Genomic DNA, 17,571 nt, shown 5'->3' on the forward strand with positions numbered 1-17,571 from the left:
AATCGTTAAAGCTTAGCATATCGCATCATCTTTCTAAATTTTATAATTAGTGCAATTAGTTTTGTAACTTAGAAATGAATAGTTTACTTCATACAACTAAAAGATAACGGAAGACCGGGACTTCCTGTCACAGGTGGATGACACCTACTAGGAAGTTCCAACCTTGTGTAAAAACAACTTAAAAAAACAGAAATAAACTGTTTTCATTTTTCATTACCGCTTGGCCAGAGAAATAGGTAAGGTGGCAGTACTTCCTTAAACGGACTCTTTTACAGGTAGCTTTTTTTATTATACCAAGTAATGGGACGAACAAATCGTGTGCCTGATTGTAAACGACACGCTTGTCCATAACAGTTGCCCACTCAGAGCTTTGAATCGCAAAGATCTGAGGTGCACTGCCTCTGCGCCCATCACCCTCAGACAAAAATTGGAAAGCGCCTGATGTAATTTCACCAGCACCCTGACCCTTCAAAACCGGAACTCATTACTGCTTAACGGCAGAAGTAGGTAAGGTGGCAGTGCTTCCCTGGATGAACTCTCTCACACGGAGCTCTACTGCTACTGAAAATAATAATTCGATCCACCATTGAATATTATAAGTAACGAACTGTTGAATGTACGAGAACAAGAAAATTCAACTTGTACATTTGTTTCTGCGCTATAATGGACACATTTCCAACCCTCTATTTTCTTGTTACGCGTAACAAATTAAGAACAGTACAGGATTAAGCTTCCTTTGCTCGATGGAGCGCGATGCTTGCGAGCTTCAGAGCCTGCGCGGCGGGTTCTTTTGTTTCTGAGACACATACCGACGCTACAATCCTATTGCCCTGATTAGAACGAATGTGGTCGAGTGATTTTTCTATTATCTTTATTAATTTAAGATTCGAAGTTAACCGATTTAACTATCTTGGCATTTGTAAACCTTAATTAAATTTTTTTTTTTTTGGAAATAAACTATTTTTTTGGATATTTGTTTTGTTGATTCACACACCAGCGTTTTGGGCTCTTTATGCAGATTAGTTTTTATTTCTCTTATTTTTATTTGTGTTTATTGCTTTGTTTGTTTTGTATATTTAAGTCAATAGCTATTGGGTGTACATATAGACTTAAAGAAATGAAAACAAAGTAACATGCACTTGAAGTAAATTTTATTAAGTACTTACTTGTTTGCATATAAATACTAAATACTGAATTACACTTGAGGTCTAGGATTCGACTCCTGGTCAGTAGAACTAATTTAAAGAACAATTTTAAATATGTTTACAAAGTATGTTTAAATGTTATTTCATTTTTTCCTTTTTTTAGTTTAATTATTTAGCCTGTTTATGATTCTAGGTGGTTAATAAGGCTTTTTGTCTATATTTAGCATAAAGTAACTCTATTTTTGTTTAATATCTGTGCTATTACCGAGAGGCGGGGGCAGGTGTGCCACAGCACAGGATTTACCAAAATTGGGTTCCTGCCCCTCGTATCTAAGCTCTATGTACGATCATTTTACTTATACATTGTACATGTTGGAAGACAATAAATCACCTTATCATAATTAAGTTTTCCTCCTTCTTTCACACTCGTAAAAGTCACAATAGCATTCGCAGCACCGACATAGAATCGTGTACCTTAAGGTCGAGTAATTTGTGGATTACATGTTCAAAAACCCGAAACTATGGTAAGTAGTGACGTCACCATCACTGTTTACATAAATCATACATCCAACATTTTCACTTTACCCGCGATCCAACTTTGCACTCGACTCGCGTGTGAATAATTCAAGATGGCGACTAAAAAATGAACCGCCTGCCCCGCGGCTTCGCCTGCGTGTGCAGATAAAGAGGGGGAAAAATTGGACGGTTGGTTTTCAAGAATTACATATTTATATGTGAAAAAGGATGTGGTATGAATGTGTGGAATTTTTAAATACAGAGTGGTTTTACGTCGGGTACAAAGTTTTAGATTTGCATTGTTAAACACTAAGAAATATATTCAGTTCTTTCTTATAGGTTCTCTTTCTTTCTTTGTTTCCGTAGGTAAAAATTATCTTTAGATATGACTAGTTGATATGACTTCACCATTTCAGTCACTCGTGATCATGGGACTTGTAAAGGACTCGAAACGTTGGTTTGTTGAAAAAAAATATATATACGCGATTTACATTCAAAAAATAGTTTCATTTCCTATCTATAACAATCGTGAAAACCTAAGAACTCGATATAAATGTGATCATGAAAATTATTAATTTAATAATAATATAGTCATGAACGAAACAATCATATTATCCTAATAATCGCTCATTTCAAGGATTTTTAAATAAGTTCAGGTTACTTTCTTTTCATTTAGAATGTTTTCCTTCCCAATTCTATTCTAATATCCCTAGTACTATAAAGAACAAAGAACATTTACTAATTGCTTTACCAAAGTCCAATCAAACTTAAATCCTGTCCCACCTACCCTATCGCTCTATTGATCGGGTAATAAGGGTGCAATAGTTTCACGTTTACACGCGTGTTAATTCACAGATTCAAACGAGTGTTCAGAAATCTCATACACAATCTCACGGCGATGATGACGATGATTGGAGACCACACACGTTCCATATGTCGTAATCCTTCTTTCAAGTATAGTTTTCATCAAGATACTCTTGTTAATCATTACCAAGAGGTGTTGCTACTAGACAAACACACATAGACAACCACAAATTACACCACGAAAGAAATAAATGCAGGACATACAAATATTTCGTGGCAGTATATCAAATCCACTTATCGTAACTTTGGTAATAATAATGCCACATATGATCGATATATATATCATACGTTAAAAGTGTTTTATCACACGAAAGTGATAAAGAATAATACGAACTGCCTCCGTGGCCGAACGGTTACCATGCCGGACTGACACGCACAGGCCCCAGGTTCGATTCCCGGGCCGGGAGAAATATTTGTATGGCCTACATTTATTTCTCTCGTGAGTTTAGGTGTAATTTGTGGTTGTCTATGTATGTGTCCATGGCACCCGCGACACAGGGTTTCCCTAGTGCGGGGCTATGTCGAGTGTGTAAAAAAAACTACATGAAACAAACAACGTATATGTGAAATTTTAAACTTTTTCTATTTAAGCATAAAAATCTTATCGACAAATTTCGTTCGTAGCGTCTTTAAGCCTCTCTCCTGAAAAGTTGTCATTTCGCAGATGGGACCTTACTACACGAATGGTCCGCAATAAGGAGTATCGAAAAACTCTCTCACATGCACATGTGTGCTTAAAATCCATTACCGCAAAACTTAATCATCGTCTCACGATCCTAATACGTGTAATCCTCCATTTTCCCGTGGCCGATGTAATAAGAAAAGGTCTGAATGTGGGATCTACTTTTCGAATTACACTCGAGGTACGTTTACAAAGCCGCCTTCCGGGTTATTAATGACGGTCTCCGCAAACGCACCTAAGTGAAATCCGATGGACCGCGAGCGATTTTACCTTTTCTCACAAAGAGACGCTTTCAGCTTTTTCAGGGCACAGGCGAGCATGACCAGATAAAAATTTGTTTTTTTCGCCCTTTGTAAATGCTTTTTCGTTTTTAAGGTACCGCGGGGAGCGATTAACCGCCCGGCCCACGTCCGGACAAATCCTTCGCGACATTCGGGAACAAATTGAAGGAGATTTCATTAAATAAGTGTTTACGAAGACCGCTATGTTGCGCTATGAATTATTTATAAAAACACACTCGTGTGGAATTTCGACTGCAATTTACAGTTTTACTCATATCAAAATCACACGACCCGAAGCACGTGCTATATTAACATATTTATAGAGAATTTTTTTGTTGCTGAAGGAATTACTTTGGACCTATAATTACCATTTTACGCATGCACCCTCGGCCTACTTCCCAGTAGTATTAGGTGTCCCCCCTCCAGGGCAGGACTCAGAGCCCCCTAGCAGGGCGTCTCCTTGATTTACGGCGTCGGTGCGGTGAAATTATTCCCTTTCCGTGATTTACCGCCGCACTTCGTTCCACCTGCATTACGAATGGTAAGCCATCACCTCGCGGGTGTGACCCGAGAACAGCGATGTACACGATTTTTAATCAAGCAAGCCGATACTATGAATTAATTGTAAGAATTATGAAATAGTTTGCGTTCCATAAATTTGACGACAGCATAAAATATTCCAGTAAGCGATTATGAAAAAGTTTGTATAGTGCATTCGAAAATGTATCACTTTTGATATTTATTCTTTCTTACATTTAAACTTCGTAAACTTATTAAACAGTGCTGTTATCACAAGAAAGTTATAAAAATAACACAAACTTCATGAAACGAATCATGTGTATATGAAATTATATAACGCTCCTATTTAATCATAAAAGGTTATCGAGTGATTTCAGTCCCAAATGACCTTTGATAATAATTAATTGTAAAAGTAATTTTTTTCTGAGTGTTCGATCTTTGTATTAATAATAATATATATAAGGGTCCGCGCTAAAAAGTGTCCGCACTTGTAAGGCGCTAAAATCGTATACAGAGCGCGACACTCCGCTTTAGTCTTCATTTGTTCTACTGACAGCGCGATACTGCGATGACATTACAATTTAAATTTCGAATAGGTTGACTTGGGACATTTTTTTCGTGGTTTTCGTATTAGACCCGTCGTCCATTTATTTGTATGTCAATGATTTGATTGTTAGCTTTTTGTTGTCCATGTGCAAAAAAAAACATAGCGATGAATACTTGTACTGTTAAAGCAAGTGAAGCTTAGTATGACTGATAATAATATTATTATTAATACAAAGATCGAACACTCACTTTGTATTAATAATTATAACAAACTAGTGGAGTAATTTCACAAAAAAGAATTGAATATCAATTCAATAAAAATTTAATTAATACAGTGAATAGCGACATCTCTCGCCAGGACTGGTAGCTGTAAAGTTACTAACTGGGTGATAAATGTTTCATAGATTTCTCATAGATGGCGCTACGACTTAAAAGTCGTTGAAAAACCAAATACAAAGACACGACGATGGCACATAGAAAAATTCGTTAGGTCCTCTGGTTCGTTCCGTCGCTTAGTTGGTATAGCGTCTGGCACGGTATGCAAGAAGACGTCGGTTCGAATCCGACCGGATCGAAGGAATTTTTTCTGAGAGTTCGATCTTTGTATTAATAATTATAACAAACTAGTGGAGTAATTTCACAAAAAAGAATTGAATATCAATTCAATAAAATTTAATTAATAATTAATTGATTTGTGTTAAAATAATACTAATAATAATAATAATTTTAATATCGTCAAAATGAATATACAAATGTCAAAAATTAAACATTCATTGTTAGGCTAGGCTAGGGATTTGTCATCTAAAAATTCGGACACTGTATAGTACATTTTATTAGTCAATGAATTGTTTAATTGTTTTTTATTATATTCTATCTCTCACACCGTAGTTTGCAAATATTTAATTCATAAAACACTAATTATTCTGTCATTGTGCGATTATGAATACACCGTCAAACAAGTTGCACTGTAAACGCCAGTCTCTCAATTCAACCGTATTGGAGTTACAGTTTAACTACAGGGCGGCTTTTGAATGACGCACGGTACAAACGGGATTATTATTGCAAAAAACAAAGAAGAACCACCTACCACCAGTCTGGGACACGCAGCAATCTTGGTATTGTGATAAAACTGTTGTCTAGTTTATTGTGAAATTCAGATTAAAAGTACTTTCATCTAATTAATTGTACGTGAACTAAAGTCGGATATTGATATATGTATACGATTTCAATTTTGAGAAAAATGACACTGTGTTGGATTCTGCATTCGGGACACGCCAACGTTGTTAGGTTTTAGACCTTTCGGATTTTTTTCCATTAGGTCCGAAAGGTTTATTGGGAAGATTTTGTGCTCTCCAGTTAGCTTTCGGCCTATATTGTACTCTCTTTTTTTTTGTAGATTTTTGTTTTGATAAATAAGTAGAGTTTAGTGCATGGACACAGAAAATTGCGGCTTTGGAGAAATGCCCATATGGACATAGACAATCTTTATTGGGAAAATTTACATTTACAAGTCATGAAAAATTGTAAATTACATTTGTATTATTATTCTACAGTCACATTAAAAATATTTCAATTAAATTATATTAATATTAATTTCTTCGAAAGCCAACGCTTTAATCTTTAAATAAGTTGTCTGAAGTGAAATCAACAATTTCAAGAGGCATTACATACTGTCGAACCCAATACACGTATTAATTTACCCGTTTTGGACAACTGTACGGGTGTTTAATGAAAATTTTGGACTTGTGTATATTTTGAAATGAAATTTACATAGGGTCCATAATAATATTAGGAGTAATATTTTAATAGTCTATATATGGATGCTCTTTTATATCTTGTAAATACATATATTTTCACAATGAAAAGGTCTTGTCTGTTGGCCCACAGCTCCGTCCAAACACTCAAATGCCTCTCACAGATCGATTCTTCCCAAATCAAACCGTCAACTAATTGTTCTATAAATTATTCCACATAAAGACGATACGTACAAGCTAGTAAAAAGGTCACTCGACCGTTCTGCTCTTCCACTGATCCGCTTTTGTTTTGTTCGCCTGACCAGCACACCTATATTCGGCATAAAACTATCACATTCGCCAACGATCGGTCAGCCGCCCTCGGGTCACGTCGATACATCAATCTCGCGACCCTAGCCATCAACCCTACAAACATATTTGTAACGGCCTTTCAGTTTCTCAACATTCGAACACGAATCGATGTTATATTTCACATAATTTTTTATACACCCAGGTAAAGAAGTTGTTAAAGTCGAGTATTGTTTTGTTTTCATTACTTACAGGTAGTTTTAGTGGAATTCCACTGTGATGAATGTTCGTAAATATGTAAACAATCTTTCATAATTTTACGTTCCGACAACATGTGGATGGTCTTGTGAGACTATTGACATTACTACTATTTACAAGGAAATACCTAACCTTAACACTGTTATTATTGATTGCTTTGTGTCGTTTTGCTGTCTGCTTATTACTGACATTGGCGGAGGACATTTTGGAGCTCCAAAGAGTACCTAGTAGTGCATAAATGCAGAGAACCGCTGTGACGTCAACCAAAACTCATACGACGGGGAGTCAAATACCAGACCTAAGGCAGGTGGGTAGGGGACGAACATAATTGCATTTATTTAAAGAAAATGTATTTACATGAAATTAAACGGAGCAAATAACATTGAAAATATTCTTAATAGACCAGAAAGAACAACAAATGAAATTTTCTTTGATTCACCCAGTTGCAAGTAGAAAATTTTTAAAAACTTTTCCCCTTAAGAGAGCGAAACTTTCGGTAGGCAAACGTTTTGCAATGTGCACGCTGGATGAGAAGATCCCGAATTCCATTCCGGGTAGGAGCAATTTGGGTAATGAACTGAATTGGCTCTGGTCTGGATGTTCTGGGTAGGACCTTAGATTAAATTGCATTCCTCATTTGAGACCAGGTAATTGAAGTGCTTACTGATTCTTTGGTGGAAATAGCAGCCACCATCTTAGTCACCGTAGGCTTCAAGGACGCGAACTGAGATCGACTATTTTTGTCAAAGAAACTGTGAACTGTGACGTACTTTGAACACCTTTGTACTTAACAAACAGTAGTTGACGTGACCATTAAATGTAGGCACACGAATGGCCACAACATAACCACAAACTGTACCACCTCTCTACCGTCTGGTGGCGGGATCGATGCTCGCCAAGGCTTTGTAAAAATTTAAAAGAAAATTCAATTTTATCGCTTCGCTATCCACATGAACTGCAACACGTTGGCGTCCCGGAACTTTGGAATGGACGGAATTAAGCTGAATCTAGTTATACAGTCCTTTTTAGTTACTGACTGACCTTTGTGGAAAATTAAACGAGGCAATTTGTGTCGTCGTTCCTGAAAAATAATCCACAGAGAGTTTTTAAATTAATTTAAATATCATACTAGAACAATGGCGAAATCATTGTTAAAACAATTCTTTAGGGTCTTTAAACGCCATAATTACAAGTTTGGGTAAAATAAATCCATTAAGTTTTTCAAATTATGCAAAAGGCAATAAAAACATATTTAAGGAACTCAAATGACTAAATAATATATAACCGGAATGATATCTACAACTGTCAGTGTCTTAGTTTCTTAACGTTGAGCGACATCCAACTACCAAAAAAAGATTTTCAGTACCTACGTATAGATAGGTCACGTATTTTGTTGTTGATCGTAACTTAAATAAATACAATAAAATTTCTTAACTTTCTACTCCGTCGATTGCGTAGTAGAGACAGGACACACGATTGCAAGCTTTAATAAAAGAAAGTCTGATCGGTCCCGCTACAAGAATACCTGTGTCTGTATATGTACTTCTAAATAGATACAAATAGTGGATACGTAAGCCTAACTTTAGAAGGGCGCGTGAAAATTGAATTATTACGATGAAAATGTCAGAGCTGAGATATTATTCTTTTTGATATTAATCACTTTATGAACTTCAATAATATGCGACAGATACGCTTATCTAAACTAGAATTAAAATGGACACCGTACGTATTGCCGTAGCATTTGGTGTTTACACATACGTATATTTCAAATGTTCATTGCAGTTAAGAAATGCTAAAATTTTGCTAAACAACTTAAGTTTATTAAAAAATTAAACTAAGGTTGAGATAAATTTTAATGATAAATATTGTTATTTTATTTTTAGATTAAACACAATCTATTTTAGTTTTTTGTGCTCATATTTACACCTATTTAAAATCACATGAAATAAACAGTAAAAGGCAGTAAGAAATTCAAAGTGATCACGTGTTTTTTTCAGTTATGTGATTATTACCTACTGTATTACCAACATTATGTAAAAGCATTAGTGTGGCGCTACAAACTGAAACGACAACAGATTCATTTCCAATTTGAATAGCTTACAAAACCGCACGTAGCAACATTCGTAGCGTCCGTAGCACAATGGCGTAGCGCCGCCACCGCCGTAGCCGTGTAGCAATACGTGAAAGCCTGCAATCGGGCGAGCATTCATTCTGATGAGAACTTTTCTAATTTCTGAACGGTGCTCCACGTTTCATGTAGTCCTGGTACTATTTTTAAATCTATCTTATTTAAACGAGTATCAAGTTATTTTGTATTCCACTACCATGTATGTAACTCCAGGGATATTTTTTTATGTTCATGTTGGGTTTTTTTGCTGATCTAAGAGGTTAGACTTTAGAAACCGTTTGGTACATATAACTCACTTGATGATAATTTTGTGGATTGAATCCTTTTTGCTTTACTACGTCTATTTTTGTTCAAGTTCAAAAGAATCATCTTTTTAATCTAAATCACCTCGTTGTTTGGAAAAACCTTTAGTTGTAATAAATGAATTTAGTATAGTAGTTTTGTATGTGTATGCATTCATGACTAGAAAAATATGAACATTCATCTTAAAAGGTAAGGCTTTGCATACAAACCGGAATTGGCTGCACGCCAGGCCGATCGAGCATTGTAGTATCGACGACACGCGCTGAATAAAAATGATAAACGCACAAAAACATTGGACAAATATAAAAATGTTAGACGTAGAAAACAATGGGATAATACACAATTTGCGTTTATGATGGGGGGGCACCATGGTTGTTTTTGTTATGAAACTAAGCCAATGGCTGTTTATGAGCAGTAATTGGTAACTGACAAACAATTAGACATTGTGTACGATGATACGTGTCTGACAACTATTAAAAATTGTGTTATTTGTATTAAAAGTTCTCATTAATGTCACATATTTGATTGCGCTTCGCAAAAAAATTGTTTGCTGAACGAATGATGAATGACATTATTACTTATGAAATAGAGTTTTATTTTCAGTTTATTCTTAAAAACACCAGAAGTGAAATTTTTCCTTCAATGTAGAAAGTCTTACGAAATTTTTCATGTAAAAATAAATATATATGAATCGGTAAGAACCTATCTAAATTTATTCAAGCTACCCTTCTGAGTCAGGGCTCGAAGCTTATTTATGTGCACCGCAGAGTTTATTTACCCCAACGGCGAGACGAAACCATCCTTCAATGCCACCTTCAATATACCTACATACATCTGTATTGGTATATACGTACCTCTGATACTTACAATTATTCTAGACTTAGCGGGACACAGGGCTAATAGGCTCGTTAGCAACAAAACTGGCAGTTAGGTCGCCTGTTTGTGCGCTTTTGCAGACTACTATATTCAAGGGTGCCGGTGAAATTACAGGCACTTATACATAGTACTTATCAACTTATGTCGCTGGGTGACGGGCGCAGTGGCAGTGCCCCTCAGATCTTTGCCATGTAAAGCTCTTGAGTGGCAATTATTATGGACAGACGTGTAGCTTACCATCAGGCGCACAACTTGTACGTCCCGGCACTTGATACTATAAAAAAAAATGCAGCTTCATGAGCTTATTGAATCACATAACCAAACATGAATAGACCTTGCTGCCTGTATCAACTCTATATCTTCATGAATAAGATAAACTGGTATATTTGCACAAATTTGATATATCGTCGACTTCTAAGTTGCAATATATAGACTACATTTTATTTTTGGAAAATTACATTTCCTACACAAAGTCAAGTGCCTGTACAAATTAGCAAAACCATAGCATTTTACTCGGCAATGTAATCGACATAGAAATAAAATATTTACTTTTACATTTTAATTAAGTAAGTCCGATAAAAATAAACATCCGATACGTCATATTATACTCGGTTATATGGATGGGTATAGTAATGCTTTATTGAAACCGACTAATGTGTTCAAATATCAAAACAATAATTAACAATCCCAAAATAACAGCCACATCTAATAACAGACCAGCTTTAACACAAGCATTTGACAAAGGCGAAATTCGATTCCAGTCGTTTAATAACAAGTTGCCAGTACCAGTTAATTGCCAAATAGTCGGTTTGTCTATCCGGCTACACACAAAGCGGCAAGGTCTTCATTAGGTGGATATAATTAAAGATACTACGCCACTTCTAGGGGACCACCGCAAGGGACACTTTTGGGTCCTTTATTATATATTCTTAGATATATATTCAGGAAAACAACATTGAAACATAGTTTAGCATATTTACACTTTTGTAATATTATTAAAATGCATACAAAAGCAATTATGCTTTAAATTTGAATAAAATAATAATGATAAGTAATGATGTTACAAACGTAGCTTAATAGCTAACATCATTACTTATCATTATTATTTTATGAAACACAAACTGTATTTTTTCTACGTACCTGGCAAAGGCTATAAACCGATTTTGGCTTTATTATTGTGCTAGAACGAAATCAATGGAGTGTATGATTCCTATTAGAATATTCTCCAGCTCAAAAAGTTCACTTAAATCGTCGTAAATAAAAAACAGTCTTTCGTTTCATACCGTCTATATTTCGTAGCCATAAACAACTGACTTTGTTCAATTCTTCCTAAAAATTGCCTCTAGCTGTGATACGTTCCCCTTGACTATTTTAATAAGGCACTAATGATAGCTCGTATCGACGGCATTAAAGCTGTGCCAGTGCATTGTTATTGGAAATTGAAAATGGTAGATTGTTAGGGCTGTCGAGCAACCTAAAAACTGCATGTAAAATTTAATTTTTGAATTTGTTTTACTAATCAATTAAGTGGGGTTTGGTAAGGTACCATATAATACATAATGATATAATATGCAATGTTGAGTGTTTTGTCTACCTATATTTTTCTCAATTATGCTCCAGGTTCTTATATTATTTGCGGTTTTTGGCGCACATTAGGTTATTTCGTACGATGTTTGTTTTGGTCTCATGAATGGTTTTATGCTTAGTTTCCCTCAAGCAAATTACACGCACTATCGTCGTAAAGATAATTCAAGTTTAAATTTTATTTAAGCGTCTATTGGTAACCCTTTCCTGTTCAATATTTCATCGCTTAAGTAGTGTTGTTTGCGTTGTTTCAGCTGCAACTCTCCCCGTGCCCCTCGGCCCCACCTCTCGCCCTCTCTAAGACCCGCTTTCAATTGCTCTTTTCAAACTCTTCCTTTTTCTTTGAACACTTTGTATCTGAGCGCCGGCCGGCGCCGCCTCGCTGAGGAAATTGAAGACCTATTTAGCTACTATCTATTTAGGATGGTAAAAAATTATGAAGATTTTTTTTATGTCGATTTTAACCACTGTTTTTTTATTGCAATCATCATCATCATTATACATCTCACTGCTGAGCATGTGTGTCATCAAAGGTACTTAAGGCCTTAGTCTGATCCAATACGGGTTGTGGCTACACAGGTTTTCTGAAAGTTATGAACCATCTTCGAAATACAATATTGCTAGTAAACATTTACAACAAATAGTACGTGATTTATAAATTAAAATCACAAATACCAGTCGCCACATTAATTTGTATCGGGCTTTTAATGAAGAAGTAATAGTCCTCCCACATGCTACCTCTTATTGAGACATGTTAAAACTGGTTATTATTGTTAACTACCGAGAACCATTTGGCTACTTAAACTCCTTCACATGCAAACCCCTTGCCATTGATATTCCTCTTATAACGGTCATTCCTCAACGCAACGCAGCTAATAAAATACGCTCCAGACTCATATGTTACGCTATGAGGGATGGGTTCAACGTCCTGAGAGGAATAACCTTCTACAATTTACCCACCACGGAAATGTTGCCTTTTCATATTTCTGAAATATGTTTTGGGACTCTTTGCGTAAATATTCTCTAGTACTTTTTTACTTACTGTTTGTTTATTTCGTGTATGATGTTAGAAATTTATCGTAAAAAGCTATTTGTGCGTGTTCATCAACGATTGTTTCTGGCAGAGGCATTCGCTATTATCTCACCACGATATGACAATGAATGATTCTTTCTTTTCCGCGAACAAACAGTTTTTACTTTTTAATTTTCATCACGTTTTTAAATTAAAATAAAACAGACAGCACCCTCCAGGATTGCCCGCAATTTTACACGAAGCAACAAGGTGAAGGTCGTCAACCTTTCTCTATGAATAAAAACTGCAGAATTGTGAGCGCGCTGGCAACACCGGGCACGTAAATCTGACGATCAATCAGCACAACGACACTGAGCGAATATCTAATTTTGTTTGTTGCTCCCACGCCACTGAACCGCGGTATTGCCAGACTCTCTCTCGCTAAAAATATACATATGTATATCTACCAGGGAATTTTAATATTATTTGGCGCACCATCGCCTGTGCGGATAGGTTGGAAACTAGCGGATAGATATCGAATCCCTGTGTACATTTGTGAATGTTTAATAGCAAGAACTCTCCCTATCGGTGGTGGAACAGCTTGACTAAACCAGCTTTGGAAAAAGTGAGTCAAACCGTCATTGGGCCAGCATGACAGATTCTGATTCTGCCGCCGTAAGTTGAAAGGGCGCATGTGACACTTTTAAAAAGAATGAGTTACATGTACTGCCGTGATCAGCAAAAAAAGACAAATCTGCCACAAAATTTGTTTTTTTTCCTAGATAGATTAGGTATGAAGTTGCCGTAAGAGAAAGAGCGTAAGTACCCACACTTTTATGGTCAAACTAAGTTAATTGGACGCATTTAGAAAATAAATTGGTAAAAAGCCGTAATTGCCTAGATACATAATTTGGTTTTAACTACACATTTCAATAATTTAAGTAAATGAAAAGACGCAAGTCACATTTAAGTTTCTATCATCTTCAGTTAAAGCTGTACATATACATATGTATTTACCGAAAAATGGTAATTTCCCAGATGACAGTTACATAAATTTAAAATAAAGTAAAAATGTTACCTCTTATTTAATGTAATAAAAATTTAAAAAATATTAAGCTACGACACATTGAAAAGAAATTGTAACTACATGCTGCCCTTTCGTCTTATTATTACGCTAAAGTTAACAATAGTGTTGTAATTATGCTAAGCTGAAAAGGTACTTGTTACTTGCGGCCATCTTACCTAGTATTGAGTATTTTACGAACATTTTTTTACTAAAATGGAAAGGAAAAAAGTTAACAATTTGATAATTGAGTTGAGTGAGTTGAATAATGTAAACCTATTATATTGCGTTTGCAGCAAGTGTCTTTATATTTTTTTTTCTTTGAACATTATTTTCTCGGATTTGACTTTTTGTCACAAGCGCCCTTTTAACTAAGGGCGGCGGCAGGATCGGCTAGTAGTGGAGCGCTTAATGGGTTGAAGACGAAAAACCATGTACTCTTGCACGTCAGTGATTACTGTAACGATAACTTGTTAATGTCAATAGCAATGAGCAACCTTATCCTAAAACTTTCTCTCTCTCTCTCTCTCTGTCTCTCTCTCACTCAAAGTAGGCTATTGTGCCGTGACAATTTTAACAAAAAATATAACAACTTCTGAACAAATCTAACGCTGCGGTTAGAAGGTTCTAAAACCTCTCACTAGATGTCACTGGCGGCGCGGAATGCCGAAAAATCCACTAGATAGATCTGTAACAAAAACACATAGGAGAATTGCGGTACATCGATAATTTGACTTATAGCTCAGTTTTTCTATATGTTCGATTTTTGAATTAATAATCGTAAAAAACTAGTGGAGTTATTTCAGAAGAAAAATCTGAATAGTAAATCTAACGTTGCTTATACTCATTCCAGAATATTGAAAACTACAAATCGCACCCTTGGTATAATGAAGTCACATGTCATATGTCAAAAGTGACACATAAAGTCGTAAAAAACAATAAAGCCAATTACGTATATGTGAAATTATAACTCTCCTATTTAATATAATAATAATAATAAATTATTTAGTAGCAGTAGAGCTCCTTCCGAAAGAGTGAATCCAGGGAAGTACTGCCACCTTACCTATTTCTGCCGCCAAGCAGTAATGTCAGCTTTACTGGTAACATACTGGCGAAATTACAGACACATGGGACTTGTCAACTTATGTCTCAGGGTAATGGGCGCAGTGGTAGTGCCCCTCAGATCTTTGCGATTTCAAGCTCAAGGGTTTGCAAGAGCATTCTGGAGTGACACTGCAACTGTTAAGGACAGGTGTGTAGCTTACCATCAGGCAGACGACTTAGTTCGTCCCGTTACTTGATATTATAAAAAACAAGACAACAAGTCGTGCGCGCCTGATGGTAAGTGACGCACGCCTGTCCATAGCAGTTGCAATGTCACTCAGTGCTTTAAATCGTAAAGATCAGAGAAGTAAGCTAACAAGTCCCATGTGCCTGTAATTTCGCCAGCATCCTTACCCTTCAAAACCGGAACACAGTAATATTCATTACTGCTTGGCGGCAGAAGTAGGTAAGGTGGCAGTACTTTCCTGGGCGAAATCTTTCACTAGGAGTAGCAGTAGACTACTAAATTAATGAACAATAATAATCTGCAGACAGCCACAATAATTACCTGTTCTCAAACTAGTTCATTATCTGAACTATGCGTATCAGAGCATCAGAATTCACTCGAAGGCACTATGCAGAACACCCAGCACCTTCAACGCAAACCATCAATGTATTCTCTTTCACATTCAATATATATTTTTTATCATATACGCTTATACTATGAAACTAATTTTGTTTTTTTTTAAATTTATTTGTAATCACGTAATGGAATAAGTACACAATGTGTATTTTGTAATTATGTCAAGGAGTCAAATCTTCAGTACCACCAAATATAAAAGTAATCAAGAAACTAACCAATAAAAGAAACAAACAAAGTAATCAACAACAAAAAACAAAGTAACAAACACACACACACACACACACACCACACACGAGCACACACACACACACCCACACATACACTCAAACGCACACACATGAGCACACACATAGTTTACAAACTTTCAAACTGTATTCATAGTGTAGTTCATACATTTAAATTTTGTTTTCTTTTTCACTATTGTACAACCTTAACCTTAAACTTAATTTTAACCTCTGCAATCATAGTATTAAGAGAAAGAGAAAGTTGTCTGTGGTGAGAGACTTGGTATCCTATATTACAAGCTACCTCTTAGGTACCTGTCCTTTGCAAACATAATATAAATACTATTTTTGTCTATCTTATTTTTGTTCATGTTCAGTTGTTATGTTTGTGGAGAGAAATAAATACAAAAAATAAATACAAACTTACACTGAGACACACTACCAAAGGGAAATAAAGGCCTTAAAAAAAGGATTGTTATAATAATTTATTTTTAAGGTAAATTATATAATGAAATACTTACTAACTAGAGAATTTAATATTAATCCTTATTTTTGAGCGACAGGTGCCAGAGATACACATTTTTTCAGTTTATTTAGACATTTTTACAAATAAGATAAGGTTCTCCCAAACTTCATAAAAGTTTATCGGAAGAGTTTAGTTACAGTCACATAAACATTACATTCAGTTACCAACAATTACAGTTTTTCAATATTTACCTACATTGTATCTAACAAATATTTTTTTATTTCGTATTTAACAGACAAAAGCTTGCATGTATTATAAGTCGCCAAGTTCTAATTCCGCCGAATGTACTAGGGAATTAGATTAAACTCAAGTTTACATAAAAGCGTGAAACACACAGAGAGCGGGTGCGGGTCTGGTTGGAACCGTGGCGGGTCTAATTCCGTGTATTTATATGGACAACAACACACATATAAATACATGAAATTAGACCCACAGCGGTCCCGACCCGACCCTCGCCCGACCCGCGCCCGACCCGCGCCCTACTCGCGCCCGACTCGCACTCGCTTTCTGTATGTTTCACGCTTAAAATTTGGAAGATACAGTATAAAGCTAAAGTAAAAATGGATTAAAATAATTATTATCTGATTTCGATCATACTTTTACAGTTTACTAAATTAATTTACAATTTTTTTTCTTAAATGAATATTAAGTTACAGGTAAGAAAAATTAATAAAAGTAAATAAAAAATTAAACTATTTTTCCGGATTTAAATCGCGTATATTTATTTTTTCAAACAAACCGACGTTTCGGGCCCTTTACAGGTCCCATGGTCACGGTTGACTGAGGTGGTACAGTCTTCAACCAGTTATGTCTAATATTGATGCAAACCACCCTACTTTTTCACTATAGTTACAATAATTATTAATTAAATACAATATTTTTAATTTTACAAAGAAAACATTCCGATTTACGCTACATTAAGTTTTACAAATTATTTCATCGAATGAATTTTTATTAAGTTCAATTTATTATTAATTATTAATAGAAATTAGAATAAACTAAAACATATTAATTAGTACTGCAGTCTTATGTCTGTTTGGAATTTTTCATTAGAGGAAATACTGGATCCCAAACTGGTGGTACGGAGAAACCATCTTCCCTGTTGAAATTAGGATGTTTTTTAATTTCAATGGCCTCTCGCAGCATCCTGGGTAGATAACGAACTTCTTTTGCAAGGGCCTGGGGTTTGTCAAACTTCATTGAATGTGTAGGTTTATCCATGACATGCTCGCAGACTGCAGACTTGTTTACGCGACGGTGTTTGACATCAGCTATATGTTCTTTGACGCGGGTACAAATACCTGTAAAGGGCCCG

General features: G+C 35.6%; 1 protein-coding gene across 1 annotated transcript in view; it reads right to left on the reverse strand.

The window, feature by feature from the left end:
- Positions 1-725: 725 nt before the first annotated feature.
- The window catches only part of LOC113234010, a 74,226-nt gene continuing 57,380 nt past the window's right edge, over positions 726-17,571 (reverse strand). Inside the window, exon 2 of the mRNA XM_026469237.1 lies at positions 726-830. Coding sequence (XP_026325022.1) covers positions 726-830 — 105 coding nt within the window. The remainder of the gene's footprint in view (positions 831-17,571) is intronic.

This window comes from Hyposmocoma kahamanoa, unplaced genomic scaffold (assembly GCF_003589595.1).
Source record: "Hyposmocoma kahamanoa isolate Upper Pololo Valley unplaced genomic scaffold, ASM358959v1 81, whole genome shotgun sequence".
Classification (NCBI taxonomy): domain Eukaryota; kingdom Metazoa; phylum Arthropoda; class Insecta; order Lepidoptera; family Cosmopterigidae; genus Hyposmocoma; species Hyposmocoma kahamanoa.